This window comes from Moschus berezovskii, chromosome 1 (assembly GCF_049115385.1).
Source record: "Moschus berezovskii isolate FMDL1 chromosome 1, NW_MosBer_1.0, whole genome shotgun sequence".
In the NCBI taxonomy this organism is placed as follows: Eukaryota; Metazoa; Chordata; class Mammalia; order Artiodactyla; family Moschidae; genus Moschus; species Moschus berezovskii.
Genome location: NC_142460.1, coordinates 19970026 through 19986345, shown reverse-complemented (window position 1 = coordinate 19986345; position 16320 = coordinate 19970026). Strand labels below are relative to the sequence as shown.

The 16320-nt window shown below is 42.6% G+C and overlaps 1 protein-coding gene across 6 annotated transcripts in view; it reads left to right on the top strand.

The window, feature by feature from the left end:
• The window catches only part of ITSN1 (intersectin 1), a 256074-nt gene that overhangs the window by 167346 nt on the left and 72408 nt on the right, over positions 1-16320 (top strand). For 5 of the 6 annotated variants that reach the window (XM_088835638.1, XM_088835656.1, XM_088835648.1 and 2 more), the window contains 5 exons: positions 2067-2314; positions 4321-4480; positions 8108-8313; positions 9565-9647; positions 13770-13936. In XM_088835638.1, the coding sequence (XP_088691764.1) occupies positions 2067-2314; positions 4321-4480; positions 8108-8313; positions 9565-9647; positions 13770-13936 (864 nt within the window). The remainder of the gene's footprint in view (positions 1-2066; positions 2315-4320; positions 4481-8107; positions 8314-9564; positions 9648-13769; positions 13937-16320) is intronic. The other variant, XM_088835659.1, reaches the window with a different exon arrangement.

The following is a 16320-nucleotide window of genomic DNA, read 5'->3' as shown; positions in this document are numbered from 1 at the left end:
ACCACAAAGGGTTGCCTCCACTGGCTGCAACTAGAGAAGGCCTCACAGCAACAGGGACCCAGCCGAAACACTAAAACTGAGGCAGTCTGATGGCAGAGCCTTACCCTTGATCACGATACTTCGTGGTCTTGAGACAAAGTGCTTGTGTGTCTGACTCCAGCTCCTCACTCACTGCACACCATCCTCCCCTTGGTCCTGGGAGACACGGGAAGGGCAGGAGCTTGTCTGTTGAACCTGATGAGAAGCTGGGGACGCCCTGGCGGAGCCTGGCCTACAAACAGCTATGTTTCCAGCACAAAGCAGCTAGCAAGTTACAGTGCATCATGGTGTCACCAGTAAATATCAACCAGCGAGGAAGGGCGTCTAGCTTTTTGAGTTTAGTAGAAAATAAGATCCAAGTGGGGAAAATATCACCTTGAATCCTCATCTCATGAAACACATGGGGCTGCCCAGAAGAGGAAGATAGAAGAGGAAGAAGAAAGAAGACAATGTGGGGGTGTTCCTATTGGAACTCTAAAGCCAAAAATAGAACTTTTGGAAGCAGTGTTGCGCTTTATCTCTGGGTAACTCCCTTTTGGGGAATTCTCAGCTTTAAAAGTTGCTTTTACCCATGTCAGTAAGGCTTCTCTAAGGTAGAGCAGCAAGCAAGCTCTCCTTCAGATTATTTTATAGCCAACATGTAGGAATAATTCAGTAAGCCCTGAATTCTACTTTCTCCGTGCCTATCCCAGGGTTTGTTTTTTTTTAATTCAAATAAGCTAATAAACATCATGCCATATTACTCTACACAGAATACAAATAAATATGTGGTTCCATAGTTATTTATTTTATGTGTTTTGTTTTTGTTTTAATTTATTTATTTTTAATTGAAGGATAATTGCTTTACAATATTGCTTTGGTTTCTGCCAAACATCAACATTAATTAGCTGTAGTTATACAAATGTCCCTTTCCTCTGTTTTGTTTTACTGAATATTTGAATGGGTTAGAAAACTGGATTTTTTGCCACTTTTTCCCAGAGTCATTGTTGAAACCCTAGCACTCATTTCTGTGATTTCAAAAGAACAGTATTCAGATCCAATGAAGTGTTCAGTGCATTACCTCCTGAGGTAGTATTTTACAGGATAAAATATGATCTCTGACAGAACTTTATTTGACTTATTGTAATGAAAATAATTTTCTACTAGGGAATGTAATTATCTTCAAATTGATCTCTTGTTGCTCAAAAATAGTGAGGGTAACTTGGAAAGATAAGTATTAGAGTCATTCTGGTAATTGACTATTCCTTTTGAGTCAGAATTAAGATAAAATGCAAACATTAAAAGCCCAATTATAATAAATCTCCTCTGAAATTTTTAAACAGCAAGATCCTGTATTCTCCTGTGCACATTTGTGAATGTTACAGTAAAATTTACGCAAAAGAAAGCAATAGGACTTTAATAAAATTAATTGTTGCTCTAAATAATGATTTCCTTCATTTTCTCTTTGTATATCTGTGAAGCTTTCGAAAGACTACACACAGCAGCCAGGTTTATTGCCTGTAAAAACATCTAAGACTGTGTTTTCTGTCTCTCTTGTCCGTGTGCTGAATAAGGACTGCTTAGTTATTAGAGACTTTTAGAGGGCTACATTTATATTGATTGCACCCTTTGCTTTCCATTTTAAATAATAAACCTAAGTCAAATTACTTTTTAATAATTACTTGAGTTCCTGAGTGATGAAGTCTGTCACATCACTTTATAATTGAGAGTAGCTCAAAATATTTAAATTATGGGACTTCTTAATACTCCAGGCACTTTATCCTAGCTGCTATTATTAGGAGAAAAAGAAAAAGATAAACAGGCACAAAAGAGTAAGAACTTGAATTATAGCACCTCCTGTTTCTTTAGAGTCAATGTTTAGAGACCATTTTTCCAGACTCTCAGACTAAGAATAAGGTGAAGAAAGGTCTGTGCTGTGTGTTAGTCTGACCGCGTCAGAAGTGGGGGCTTTGTTCTGTTAAGAGTGTTCGGTGTCTTTAGGGGTTGATTTAGTTCCACTTAAATTAAACTTTATGACTTTCCTGCAGGTGGACGAAAGCCAAACTGGAGAACCGGGATGGCTTGGAGGAGAATTAAAAGGAAAGACGGGATGGTTCCCTGCAAACTACGCAGAGAAAATCCCAGAAAACGAGGTTCCCGCCCCAGTCAAACCAGTGACTGAGGCGGCCTCCACCCCTACACCCAAAGTGGCTGTGCGTGAGACCCCTGCCCCTTCGGCTGCAACCCCCACAGAACCCTCCGAGACCCCCAACAACTGGGCCGACTTCAGCTCCACGTACGTGTTGGATGCCATTTCTGATGATTTTTGACATCCCACATTGGTGATCTTTTAAGTGCTGTTTCAGTCCTTGGGTTGTACCTCTTGAGTACTGTTGATGGCCTCTTTCTCTGACTGGTCTTTTGGCAATTTGTGGATTGTATCCTCTGAACTGGTTAATTATATCATGGCTCAACAATGATTTTTCCCTAGGATAAAGTAAAGCCTATTTATTACCCGTGTTTCATTCACTCATTTGTCTGTATCTTTCATTATTTTGGAAGAAATGGAGAAACACAATTTCCTAATAATCTGCTTGATACCAGTCAGCAAATATTTAGAGTCATTTCCTGCATGGAAGTAGCACTGGTTTTTTTTTTTTTGCTGGACAGAAATTGCATTTTGTCATGTGGTTTTCAGTAAGATAGAAGGCTGTTTCCTCTGAGGCTTTCCTCTTTCATCAGTCCTGAATAAGCAGACAGCGGGGCAAAGAGATGTGTGCGCTTGGCAGCTACCGGTGCCATGCCCTTGGTCATCAGGAAATGGCATTAAAAACACTGTGTAAGCAGAGGTATGCAAGGACGGATGGAGAGCTGCCACACTCCCACTTATAGGATTGGTCCAGCTGTGCCGTTGGTCTAAAAATATTTTATACTGCCCTTCAAGTAAAAGTGATGTAAGAAATGTTTTAAATTTGTTTTAAAGTCTAATCATCTTTAAGCAAAAACAAATAGAAGGCAAGGAGTCGAGGCATAATGCTGGAGAAAGTGGATCAAAAAGAGCAAAGAAGGTGTGTAATGACCAAGAGCAGGAGAAAGTAGAGGGAAGGATATAATGAATAGCAATCGTTTTCGTACTTGTATTTTCATGTAAAGGATTGAAAGTGCTAAAGAAGGTCGCGAAAAAGTAGTGTTCCATTAGCGTGACTGAAACCGCATTGAAATTCTCCTCTCCTGATCTTTTATTAAAATTGAAATATAGTTGATTTATATTGTTATGTTAGTTTCAGGTATACAGCAAAGTGATTCACATACACATATGTATGTATATATGTATGTATATTTTCAGATTCTTTTCCGTTACATGTTATTACAAGATGTTGAATATAGTTCCCTCTGCTCTACAGTAAATCATGTCGCTTATCTATTTTATGTATAGTAGTTTATATTCCCTTAAAACACTCTGACTTTTTAAATTAAAGCTGACACTAAAATAGAAGACAAATACTCTTTTCAGGATTTCGTTTTGCTGTGGGTCTAGTCAGCGTGACTCTCTTGCTCAATAAATGTGTGGTCTGCAACTCTCTGGCTATCCTCTTGGGCATCTTATTTCCAGACCCGGAATCAGGATGTGCCTGCCGTCTATCAAAGGAAATACTTTGATTTGCAAGTTTGTTTATCTCTCATAAAGATTCTCAAAAGTCCATTGCATTTCAATTGACAACTTGCACAGATGTGTTTATTTACAATTATAAAATCACAGAATTAAAACCGTTTCCGAGCTGCACCCAACAGGTTGCTCTAAGGATGCCACCTGTGGGGTTACCATGGTGTCCAGGCTCGTGGCCCGGTACCTGCTGTGTGGTGCTGGGACAGAGAGATGGTATTGCGAGACACCAGCTTCCAGCCTGGCAGGACTTCCTATGTGACACAAAACTTCTTTTTTGCTGATGTAGCATTGTTGTTGCAAGTGAAGATAATGATCACATGAGGGTGTTTCTCTGGTGCCTTCAGGTTACAGAGTATTTCCCTACATAGGATTTCATGTCACCCTGACAACTAACCAGAGTGACATAGTACTGTTCCCATTTGATCAACAAGGAAATCAGGATTCAGAGAAACTACTGTCATTTGCCTGAGACCCATCGCTAGTATGTGATGCTCTGACCCAAATCTAAGTCCAGTGCTCTTCCCCCTTCCTTGCTCTTGAACTCGCCCCACGCACGTCCTGGTGTGTCTGCTGTGGGAGAAGCACTGACATGTTGGGAAGTCCTTGCTGCTCACGGCGTTGCGCTTCCCCTCCAGGTGGCCCACCAGCACAAATGAGAAACCAGAAACCGACAGCTGGGACGCCTGGGCAACCCAGCCCTCCCTCACCGTGCCAAGCGCTGGGCAGTTGAGGCAGAGATCGGCCTTCACTCCAGCCACGGCCACGGGCTCATCTCCGTCTCCTGTTTTAGGCCAGGTAACAGCATCTCTGGGAACGGGAGGCCCCCGCGTGCTGTATGAGGTGGAAAGATTCAGCCAATGCTTGTCGTCCTTGTCATTTGGGAGTAAACCTTGGGAATTCCCTGGCAGTCCAGTGGTTAGGACTCTTCGTTTTCACTGCAGAGGGCTTGCATTCGATGCCCAGTCGGGGAATGAAGATCCCACAAGCCATGTAGTGTGGCCAAAAAAAAAATGTAAGCCTCGTTATATGCATCTGGCTTGGCTGGCAGGCAAGGATCCAGTTCACGTTTTCCCAGTGGAGGGAGTCGTGACTATTCAGAGGAGGGTAAACTGAATTACCCTCCTGGATTGTTCAGGGAAGCTTCATTGATGACGTGGCATTTGAACTCCATCTCGAACAGTGGGTAAGAGCTGATTAGAAAGTGGAGAGGGCTGGCATGCAGACAGAAACTGCCCTGAGGAGAGAGGCTTTCTTTAGGAGGCCAGAGTATGATTCGGGAAAGACATGGGGTCCATCCACGTGGCTAGACCACTGAGTATTTATCAGAGAAGATAGACTGACTGCAGATTAAATGGGAAGCTCTTAAATGCCTCATTAAGAAAGTAATTGCTAAAAGGATAATATTTCTACTTAACGTGATAAAAGAAATGGCATTTCTATAAATAATCAAACAGAAATTGCCCATCTGTCAGGCATTTGGAGGTCAAGGACAGTTTCTGCTCTGGGAACAAAAAGCTTGAATGCAGGCTCTGGGAAGACTCACGTGGAGGTGTGCAGACAGATTCGACGGGGGGACATGGGGGGACGTGACAACAGTTAAAGGGGTGGAATCCCAACGCCTGTGGGAGTAGGAAAGGAAGAGATTGAGGAGAGATCTGACCTTAAGGCGGAACAAGTCAGGCAGAAGGAGAAATTGACTTTTAGTGAGAGGAGGGAGTTGGGTTTTCGACGTGTTGATTGCCATGTGAGAGTGAGACTGTCAGGCCTTCCTGTCTGGGAAATGGGAACAGAGATCAGATCTAAGGAAATGAAGTGAGCGCTTCAGAGGAGCAAGAGTGCAGGGGGAGGAGGGAAACTGCACGCAGCGTGTGTCTTCTCTGGCCTGGACAGGAGCTGTGCTCTTTGCCTTTGCATCTGTCCGGCTCGGCAGGTAGCACACACGTCATGCTCAGAGCGGTGGCTCCGGTGGAGGAGGACAGCGCAGGACCAGCAGAGTGGCGCGCAGCGTGGGCTAGGCAAAGAGGTGGGTGGCACGCATTTGTGATCTGGGAAAGAGCAGGATATTCCAGATTGCAAAGGGATACAGAGAAAAGGATAGGTGGGAAAGTGGGAAGGGTTGGTGAAAGGACAGACAGGGAGCCGAGGAGAAGAAGGACAAGAAGCAGCCGTGTGTCCAGTGGAAAAAGAGACTGAGAGGTCGAGCATCTAAGGGGAGACAGCATTAAAAGCGGAGAAAACACAGGCTGCTTTTTTTTTTCTGGGAGAAAAAGGGTGAAGAGAGGTTGGAGAAAGAGGGAAAGAGGTTGAGGTTGTGCTTCCAGGCAGCTTTCTCAGGAGGGGCCCCCAGGGCCTGCGGGGCATTCAGAATAGGAACTGAGCAAAGAGGGATGAAGCGTGACTTGGCTGAATTTAACCTGAGTCTGTGACTTGTCATCACACGTTGTCTTGGCTTTCTCCAGCAATACTGTATAGTTTGGAAGAGCTGATAGTAATAGAAACTACTCCTGTTATAATGATTACTCTCATAGCAACTCTGCAGATAGAGCTTATTAAATTTTCTTCAAGAAAGTGTCTGTGCTTTAGAGATGTGGAAACGGAGGCCTCAACTGAGAGAGTGAACAGTTGAGAGGCATGCGCTGAGAGACTGAGCAGTTGTTTCAGGTCACACAGGGAGTAAGGGACAGACTTGGCGTCTGAACCCAGGGTCTGTGTTCTGCCTGATTGCAGGCTCTTCATGTGGGAAGGTGGAGACAGGGCAGGTGCAGCAAAGCTGTCTCAGGGTGAGAGGTTACGAGATACCGGCGAGTGCCCAGGTGAAGTGGCAGAGACGAAATGGAAATGCCAGAGAGGATTAGGGGACTCAGAAGCAATGAGCTCCACGGCCCAGGTGGGAGGTGCCCTGTTAACACGGCCGGAGAAACCGGAGGTGGGGACGCAGTGGTTCTCGGGGTGTTTGCAGTCCAGAGAACCCTCCTCTGTCCTGAAGACTGGACCGAGTAGACAGTTGAGATGGAAGGAAATGGGGATGTCGTGGGTCTCAGAAGACGAGAACCCACGGAGACCAGGATTTGGAAGGTGCCAGCATGAAAGCCGAAGCTCTTCATTCTATCATAAATTCTCTGCTTATCAGGCGTAATCATAGTTAAATGTCATTATGAAAATAAGTATCTTCTGAAGGCAAGTCCAGGTTAGTTCTGAATGAGCTGTCCTTGGGCTTTATCCATTGTTCTTGTCCATTTATGAATACGTATCTAATCGAAAGTTGGCACATTTTTTTATAATAGTATTGTCTTAAGATACTGTGATAGTTTTATGTGATAGTCTTTTAAGAGATAATAAATGCCTCCCCCTGCCTTTTCCAGCCTCATCTCCTATTGCACCCCTCCATGAGACTAGGCCACACGCACCCCCGGATCCTGCTCCTCCTCGAACCTTGGCAGGAAAGCATCTCACGGTCGTGCCCTCCACCTGGAGCTCACTCCCCCCGAAGCCCTAGCTATCAAAATCCTTCTTGTCCTTCAAGGCCCAGCTCAAACACTGCCACCTCTGTGAAACTCGCCCTGTTGCCTGAAGGCAACTTTCATCCCTCTTTTCTCTCTGTTCCCACCGTGAATGGTTGCAACCTGTTTTTCGCGTATTTCCTTCTGCCCAGTGGTAGACATGGTTATTTGTATCTCTTTGTTCTTCATGAATCGTGAGTTCCTTGGCCATGTCCTACTGCCCATTTTTATCCTGCTCTCTGCTTAATAAAGTATTTTAACCTGGATTATTTTGGGGAGGCAGAGATGGCATTCTGTTCATCTTCATATGGAGTTTTCATATAGCTCTATAGTACATGGGATTACAGAGGGTTTATGCTTGCTCAACCCCAGTTTCTCTAAAAAGGAACTAGGACAAGCCCAACCCAACCCAAGACCCATTTCCCTGTGTCCAGCTAAACTAAGATATGAGTTGTTACCTTTTGAGGTTTCTGCTCCAGTATTAATCCTTCACTAAACATCCAAATCCAGTTGGAAACTGGCGGGAATGGGATTGCCCTGGGCGACTTGAGAGTTAAAAATAGAAGCAAAATGGAAAAGGCACTCGGCCAGGTGCAACAGAATAAATATGATCTCCTAGCTGGTTTAAATAGAGACTTCTAGATGGGCCGGCCATGGCTTTGTGAACAGGCTGGCAGGTTTTCACCTCCACTTTGGGAAGGAAGCAGCCATTGAGAACCAGGGGGCACGTGGCAGCCATGCTGCACTGCAGGGGGTAAGGGGGAGGAGGCGGGGGGTGGGTAGGGAGGAGGCGGGGGGTGTCTTCTGTGGTTGCACATGCACCTGCATGTACCTGTTGGAGGGGAGGTGATGGTGTTCACGTCACCTGAACTGATAACAGATCACACAGTCACGAGAGGTCCTTTATGTTCTCCCACGCAAGGGTGAAAAGGTGGAGGGGCTACAGGCACAAGCCCTGTATCCGTGGAGAGCCAAGAAAGACAACCATTTAAATTTTAACAAAAACGATGTCATCACCGTACTGGAGCAGCAAGACATGTGGTGGTTTGGAGAAGTTCAAGGCCAGAAGGGTTGGTTCCCCAAGTCCTACGTGAAGCTCATTTCAGGGCCCATAAGGAAATCGACAAGGTATGCTTGTGTTCATCTGCTTCCACTGGATGAATGCCGTGTTCGGCATGAAACTGTTGTTTGCACTAGTTAGGATTCATAGGTAGGAGTTGCTGCATCATTTCATCTTCTGGGTCTTTTCACTGCAGAAGTTAGGGTGTGTGTCAATAGAAGTTAGGGTGTGTGTCAATAGAAGAGAGCCTCTTGCAGATGATGGTCATTTGTTCTTCACTCAGAAGCCTGTGCATCTTGTTTTTCATTGACTTGTGCAAAAGGGAATTCTACCCTGAGACCTGGGACAGTTTCGTGGGTTTGTTGGAGATTCTGTTCCTCTTCATGCTTAGTATAGCTCAGCTGGTAAAGAATCCGCCTACAATGCAGGAGACCCCAGTTCAGTTCTTGGGTCAGGAAGATCCGCTGGAGAAGGGATAGGCTACCCACTCCAGTATTCTTGGGCTTCCCTGTGGCTCAGCTGCTAAAGAATCCCCCTGCAATGCGGGAGACTTGGGTTTGATCCCTGGGTTGGGAAGATCCCGTGGAGAAAGGAAAGTCTACCCACTCCAGTATCCTGGCCTAGAGAATTCCATGGACTGCATAGTCAAAGAGTCGGACACAACTGAGTGACTGTGATTTTCACTTTACTTTCAGTACTGTGCCAGATATCCACAAATATTTAGACGGCCAAAGAATTGGGGAAAATTATGAGAAGAGTGAATTATCTTTTTTGTTAAGAACCTTATGGTGTGGAACCTTACTCTGAAGGTTATTGTTTCATTGTTCTAACCAAATAGATGGTCAAAATAAATTAAGAGCTTCAAGAAAAGAAGCTCTTCAAAAATACTGAATGAGCATGTCCGTCATACTTTGAAATAGACCAGTGCTTTGGCTATGTATCTAGCAAAGCAAAGTGCTGACAGACAAGGATGTGAGCTTAGAGTCGGGCCACCATGGCCCTTTGTGATGTGTTTTGACTTAGCAAAGTGCATCTATTTCAACTGTAGATTATCAATGTTTTAATGTGAAGTGGGGACTTCCTTGATGGCCCATTGGCCAAGACTCCAGACTCCCAATGCAGGGGACCCAGGTTCAATCCCTAGTCAGGGAACTAGATCCCAGGGAACTAGAACCAAGACCTGGGCAAATAAATACTTTAAAAAAAAATAATTATAAATGTTAAGCAGTTTTAAAAAGAAAGTATCATTGTTATTTGTACTGTTTTCTTTGAGGATGAAAAGTAAAATTCAAATACTTCCCCCCTCCGCCCTCTTCCAGCATGGATTCTGGTTCCTCAGAAAGTCCTGCAAGTCTGAAGCGGGTAGCTTCCCCAGCAGCCAAGCCAGCCATGTCGGGAGAAGGTGAGAACCTGAGTGAAATGAAGATCTTTAGACGGGGGGAGGCGATTATGTAATACAAACAGTGAACATTGAAAACGAGGTTGGATTTCATGTTTAAAGAGTCTGCCTTAATTTATGTTCATTATATTAAACCTGAAGGTAAAATGAGGTTTAGCTCCTTACAAAGTCACAGTACTTTACAGGGACTTTTCAAAATATGATCAGATATATTACTCTTAAAAACCGAATCTTCTGATGATGTTCAATTAAAAGCCCTTTGACTCTTGAAAGAGGCCCATCAAAGTCACTGAGGATCAAGGTCTCTGAGCATCTCTGCAGCCTATTTGTGATGCTTGCTCTTTTTCTGACTTACAGATAGGTATTTTGGTTTGAGGCCATAACTGGGCCACTGAGTAAAGCTGTCTCAGTAGCATCAGTGCCGTCTGTGCCCGAATGAAACAGAAGTGTCATCTCTGTGTTCCATGGAGATAACCACAGCAGATTGTTTAGGCCTAAAAGTTTCATTCTGAGTGTTTCTCACACAAGTAATTAACTGCTTTGTTTCCCCCATCTTTACTTTGTGACACCATCTTTTGGATTATATTGGGTTGGCCAAAAAGTTTGTTTGGGTTTTTATAAGAGCATAGGGAAAAATCTGAATGAACTTTTTGGCCCACCCAATATATGCCAGTATATGGCATAAGTTTAACAATGAACAAAACCTACGTAATTCAGGCTCTAGTGGTAAGACTCTCAGGTCTTTCCTACCTCTGGTCTTGCCATTATCAGAGCACTAATTGAAGAGTGAGCATGACCCGCCTCAGACAGGCTTTCCGTGTCTGAAGTAGGAACAGTGTTTGTTGAGAACAGATATCTAACCTGTTTTGTAGTAGTGTTTCATTGTTTCCTTGAATACATATAGAATCTTTAGTTTGTTTGCCATTATGAGACTTCTCTTCTTTAGAAACTTTGCTTTATGAAAAATAGAATTATTAAAGCAAGGGTTAAGGTTTAAAATAGTGACAAAGTTACTTTTTCAAGAGGAATTTTAGAAGTAAAAAAATTTTTTTAGTTTATATATATAGCTATAAAAAACTTCATCATCACTAAATAAATCTGGTATTTTTATTGGATCCCGCTTTTGCCATTACCACCAAAACAATCATTAGTATAGTTCTTTTCATACATTTTTGTCATCCTAATGACTTTTTATAGCCGCTGTTAGAAGAACAAGGCAAAAGGTCTTTTAAACACAGCTCATGTAGTCAGTATTGTGTCAAGCAAATTATGGTACCTCCCTTCCCCCCCGCCCAGATTCAGTGGGTTACACCCACTAAGTCTCAGTGGTGTGCCAGAGTTTGCATCCTGGCTCTCACACCTAGTGAGCGTATAATTTTAGTCATGCTTCAACTCTCTCATCTGTAAAAGGAACCTAATAATCACCACTTGAGGTAGCAAATTATCATGGGAGTCATGAGCCAATAGTGTAAGCTTCTAGAATAAAGGTCACTAAGTGTCTGCTACTTGTATTTCCTTTTTGCTTCGGTTCCTAGATTATTGATGGAGCCACTTAGAGCAGTGAGCTCTCTCATCTGACAACAGTGTTGATGAATGTCACTTTGTTTTGAAACACGTAGAGGCCTCCATGCTTGTGGCCTCAATAAGCAGGTCACAGATGAACCACCCACATCCTTAACTTGGGCAATAGCAGAGGGTTATATGTCTGATCTCTCTCAGTAGAGAGTTATATGTCTAATCTCATTTATTACATCCATTGTACAGTGATTTCAGTATTAGAAATATTAGGAAAGATTGCTGGCTTTCTGGAAGGGTATGGGAGGACGATGGCATCTGCTATTCTAGAGAAAGGCACTTAGATATATTAGGGATGTGTTTATAAATACTGTATTAAATGTAATCAGATTGAAAGTAACCAGTGATTCAGGCAACTAGTCGTGTCCAACTCTTTGCAACCCCTTGGACTATACAGTCCATGGAATTCTTCAGGGCAGAATCCTGGAGTGGGTAGCCTTTCCCTTCTCCAGAGCATCTTCCCAACCTAGAGTTCGAACCCAGGTCTCCCGCATTGCAGGCAGATTCTTTACCAGCTGAGACAGCAGAAACCAAATTAAATAGATGGTCAGTTTGGGTAGCTTTTAAAATATGGGCTTGGAAATGGCCAGTACCCTGTGTTACATGTCTGATGAGGGTCTGAGTGGTGAGGAGCCCCCCGTGTCTGTTCTCCCATCTCCCCGTTTTCATTGGATCCTGAAGGTCCTCACAGATGCCCGTGTACACACAGGGTTTGTAAAGCCACAGTCTTTCCAATCTCCTTGGTATTTTCTACTGCACTGTGAAGTTCAGCCAGAGTTCATGCTTCTGAAGTTTCTTAAGCATTTCAAAAGTGACTTCAAAATTTGAATCTGTTTTTTAAAAAGTGACTTTTAAGTGCAGGAATCACTGGGAAAAGGACTGATGGCCAAGGATCCAATCTTAAATGGCCAAACATGAGCTAAGGAACAAGTAACAGAACAAAATAAAAAGGGAAGTTTCGAAATACTGAGAAATCAGAAAAAGGAATATATTAATGAAAAAGCAGTATCCTTATTCAAGCTGCCAAACTTTGCTTTCCTTGTGCGGGAAATCCTTTTGCAAGTTTTAGCGGCTGAGGTGTGTGTCGCTGGCGCTGGAGGGCTACAGACAGAGGGGCTTCTGTCCTCCCTAGCGCGTTTGGGTGACCTTGTATGTCGGGGGTCTGCTGGCCTCAGCGGAGGCTGAAGTGGCCCCTTGGAGAGCTGCCCACATTAGCATGAGCATCAGGATGGTTTGTGTTTGCTAGTGTTTATTTTAGTTTCCATTAGTGCCTCCTGCAGAGGCTCTTACAATTAGCCAGTGGAGTCCTCCAGACTACATCTCTGCCTATTAATTGACATTAAGCTCTGCATTTAAGGACTACCATAAGAAATTTAGAAACACACCATCTATCATAAAACAAACATTTTGGTTAAACTTTGTTGTTTTTTTAATTGCTTTTTTAAAAAAGCCTGGAATAAAATGGAGAAAAAGTGGAAACAGAAAATGTATGTTCATCTTTCTAGAAATCTTTTATTCTGTACCTATATAGTGTCTAGAATTTTGTGTCAAGTGATCTTTCAGAGATTATGGCTTGGTTTCTAAGCGTTAGTAAAATCAGGGGTTTATAGAAGAAAAATTTCCTCTGGAATGCACAGCCTTCACCTTCAAGACAGTAGAGAACTTTAATTCTGGACCTTTAAGACTAAATTACATGAATAATAACGTGTAAGAAACTGTGATTTGTCTTTTCATCTTGTTCAGAAAGGCGTGATTATTTTCTGGGATTGGGTAGATACTACTTTTATCAGCTGCCCATTCTACTGTTCCTATTTGAATGACAAGTAGATGTCCATTTTTAGCTAAATAATATATGTTTAAAATTGTGTGTTCTAACAGCTTCTGCCATCTATGTAATATGGCACAAAAGGACTTAGGTTTGAAAAACGTCTTATTTAAATTACATAAAGGATATACCACATCTAAAAGTTGTCTAAAATGATGACTTGGTGCCTTCAAAAAGTGAATTACAGATATTTGATGAGCTTACCTAGAGCCTGCATGTCAGTGCCTCCTAACACTGTGCTCAGCACAACCTCGGCACTCAGTAAATGTTAACTCAAAGTAAACATTTTAAAAAGGTGTATATGTATATAACCAAATCACTTTGTTGTACAGCAGGAATTACCATTGTAAATCAACTGCACTTTATTTTTTAAAAAATCCTGAAGAAAAAAAAAGTAAATATGCCAAGTGAAAAGAAAACTTGGCATTAAGTCGGAGATCACTCTCTGTACTGTTATTGGTGGACATGCAGGTTTTTTGTTGTTGTTTCTGGGGCTGGGTTTTCACAGGAATTGTCTCCTTGGCTGCAATTACTGAATTTTATGTGCAGGTTGGTGAATTTGGAGCCCAGGGGATTCTGCAACTCTGTATTTTATCTGTGACTAGGCTTTCTCTTGACTGGACCTTATCCTAATGTCCTTATTCATAAACTTGCTTTTGCAAAGTTGTCTGGGATTTCTGTAAACAATCAAGCTCTCTTCGTATCTCAATATTTCTCCCCACCAGAATTTATTGCCATGTACACTTACGAGAGTTCTGAGCAAGGCGATTTAACCTTTCAGCAAGGGGATGTGATTTTGGTTACCAAGAAAGATGGTGACTGGTGGACAGGAACAGTGGGCGACAAGTCCGGCGTCTTCCCTTCTAACTATGTGAGGCTTAAAGATTCAGAGGTAAACCCACATTAACTGTCTCCTCTCCCCTTCTGTGCAGTGATTCTCTTTTCAGGGAGTCATGGGGTTTGCCGGTGGAACATCGTTGTTGGGTTTGCTGAGGTCTGGAGCGTGACTACAAACACAGTGTGGCGTGTCACTGTGTGAACTTGCCCAGTGGTGCTGCCGGGTCACTCTCGGCCTCCCAGAAGCAAAGGAGCCGCCCCGGGGCTCGGTGGAGGCTGCCCTGAATGAGGCTGGGCTGCGTCAGCTGGGATAACGTTCAGGATTCCTCTCTGTTCCTGGGTGTAACTGATTTAGGATTTAGAGTAAATGTTCTTGATTAAGTCTCCATGGTCACTGATCTGGGATACCCCAAGAAAGATACACAGCAGTATTTCCCCCATGTAAACAAATGTATTTTGGTGATACTAGCCCCAGGATATTGGGTAGTAGAGAGTTTTTAGAATTTATTTATCTTTCATGAAACACAACATGGTTATACTTGAATACACAGCCAAAATATAAAACACCATAGTGCAATAAAATATGGCATCTCATTTGCATTTCATAACAGGTGGTTAACATCCTTAGTCATAAATGAGTTCTTCGAAATCTGTAACAAACACTTTGATATATTCAGGGGGAGGGAGAACAGAAGAAAATGAAGAAACACAAGTGATTATGAGGATTAAGCATATATGAAGATGAATGAGCTGAACAGTACCAGAAGAAAAGCAACTACTTTGTGATGTATTACCAAGGTTAAAAATGTATTAATAAGATTTGTAGCGTTTTAGGAAATATACCCACATAAATACAAGACTGATGAAGTCCCGTCTACAAGAAAAGTGAAAGTGAAAGTTGCTCACTCGTGTCCGGCTCTTGGCGACCTCCTGGACTATACAGTCCATGGAATTCTCCAGGCCAGAATACTGGAGTGGGTAGCCTTTCTATTCTCTGGGGGATCTTCCGGACCCAGGAATAGAAATGGGATCTTCTGCATTGCAGGCAGATTCTTTACCAACTGAGCTATCAGGGAAGCCACCCGTCTATATAATAGGGGGACATCTATTACAGGTTGGACTCAGAACTATAAATTTTGTATATCCTCGTTCCTAGCAGCTCCAATTCATTGGAATTATTTCAGAAAGTTGGATAAATTTGCAATTTGTTTATAAATCATGTTTATTGCTAGAATTTATATTTTTACCTACACAATAGCAAGACACAAAAGATTTCACTAAGGCCTTTAGCCAGGCCTTGGTATCTCCTGATCAGAGGTTGAGCAGAGACTCAGTTTATTTTCAGTGCATACAAATTGGAAGTGGCTCCCAACTATTGTTAATGGGGCTCTAAAAATTCAGTTGCGTAAAATGTGGTGCTGAGATGATACAGAATTAATGAAATAGTGGCATGGGCCTCCTGGCAAATGGGAGCCCATCTCCCAGTGGCCAATTTCAAGGTAGTGGGAATTTCAGGTTATAAATGTAGCCATTTAACAGACCCATAGCTGCTTGGGGAGCAAGGCCGGTCCTGGTGATAAACTATGGTGATTCCACTTTCAGTCTGCCTTCTCTGCTTCCCTAAAATTCCCTGGAGTAGTTGTATTTGCTTGAGATTTTTGTTTTTGTTTTGGCTTTTTTTTTTTTAGGGAGTATTATTGTTGTTTGGGGGTTTTTTTGTTTTCCCTTGCTTTGGTCTTGAGAGCAGCTTGCTGAAATTCCCCTGGAGGGGTTTGCATAAATCTGCTTCCCCTTGGAGAATTTGGCAAAAGCTGAAATGAAAATACTTCTTCTCTGTAAGACAGTCATTGTATTGTCCTCTGAAGACCTGCGGAGGGAAAATTCAACTCTTCTCCAGACCAGTTAGTTAGATCCAGTAAGAACCATGGAGATGATATTTTAGGACAGTAGAGGGAAAACATTACAAACTAAACTCAATTTCTGCTCCCATGAACAGAAACTCTTAAAGTGGCTTTACCTTTGAGATCAATTAAACACCAAAGCCATTACTTGTATTATCCTTTAATAAACTTCAGTTTTCTACCCAAATCATCCAATTTAGTAAGTTTAGAAAAAATGCACTGTGACATTTTCTAAAGGTAAGTTGAGTTGTAAAGTGCTTTCTTAACTGCCGTCTTAAAATTATCAGCCACCAAAGAACTAACAGTGCTAACAATTTTTGGGCAAACATTTAGCTACATTATTTCATAATAATGAAAAAATCTAAAAAAATCTTTCATCCTACTTGGACATAGAATTCGGTGCATATCCTGCCAAACTTAAAAACCAGACCGAGCCCCAGATATCAGAATTGACCCATGGATGCAGAGAGGAGTTTGTCCTAAGCCTACTTCCCTTCTCTGCACGAGCAGGGCTAGGTCATGTTGCCTGGATCAGCTT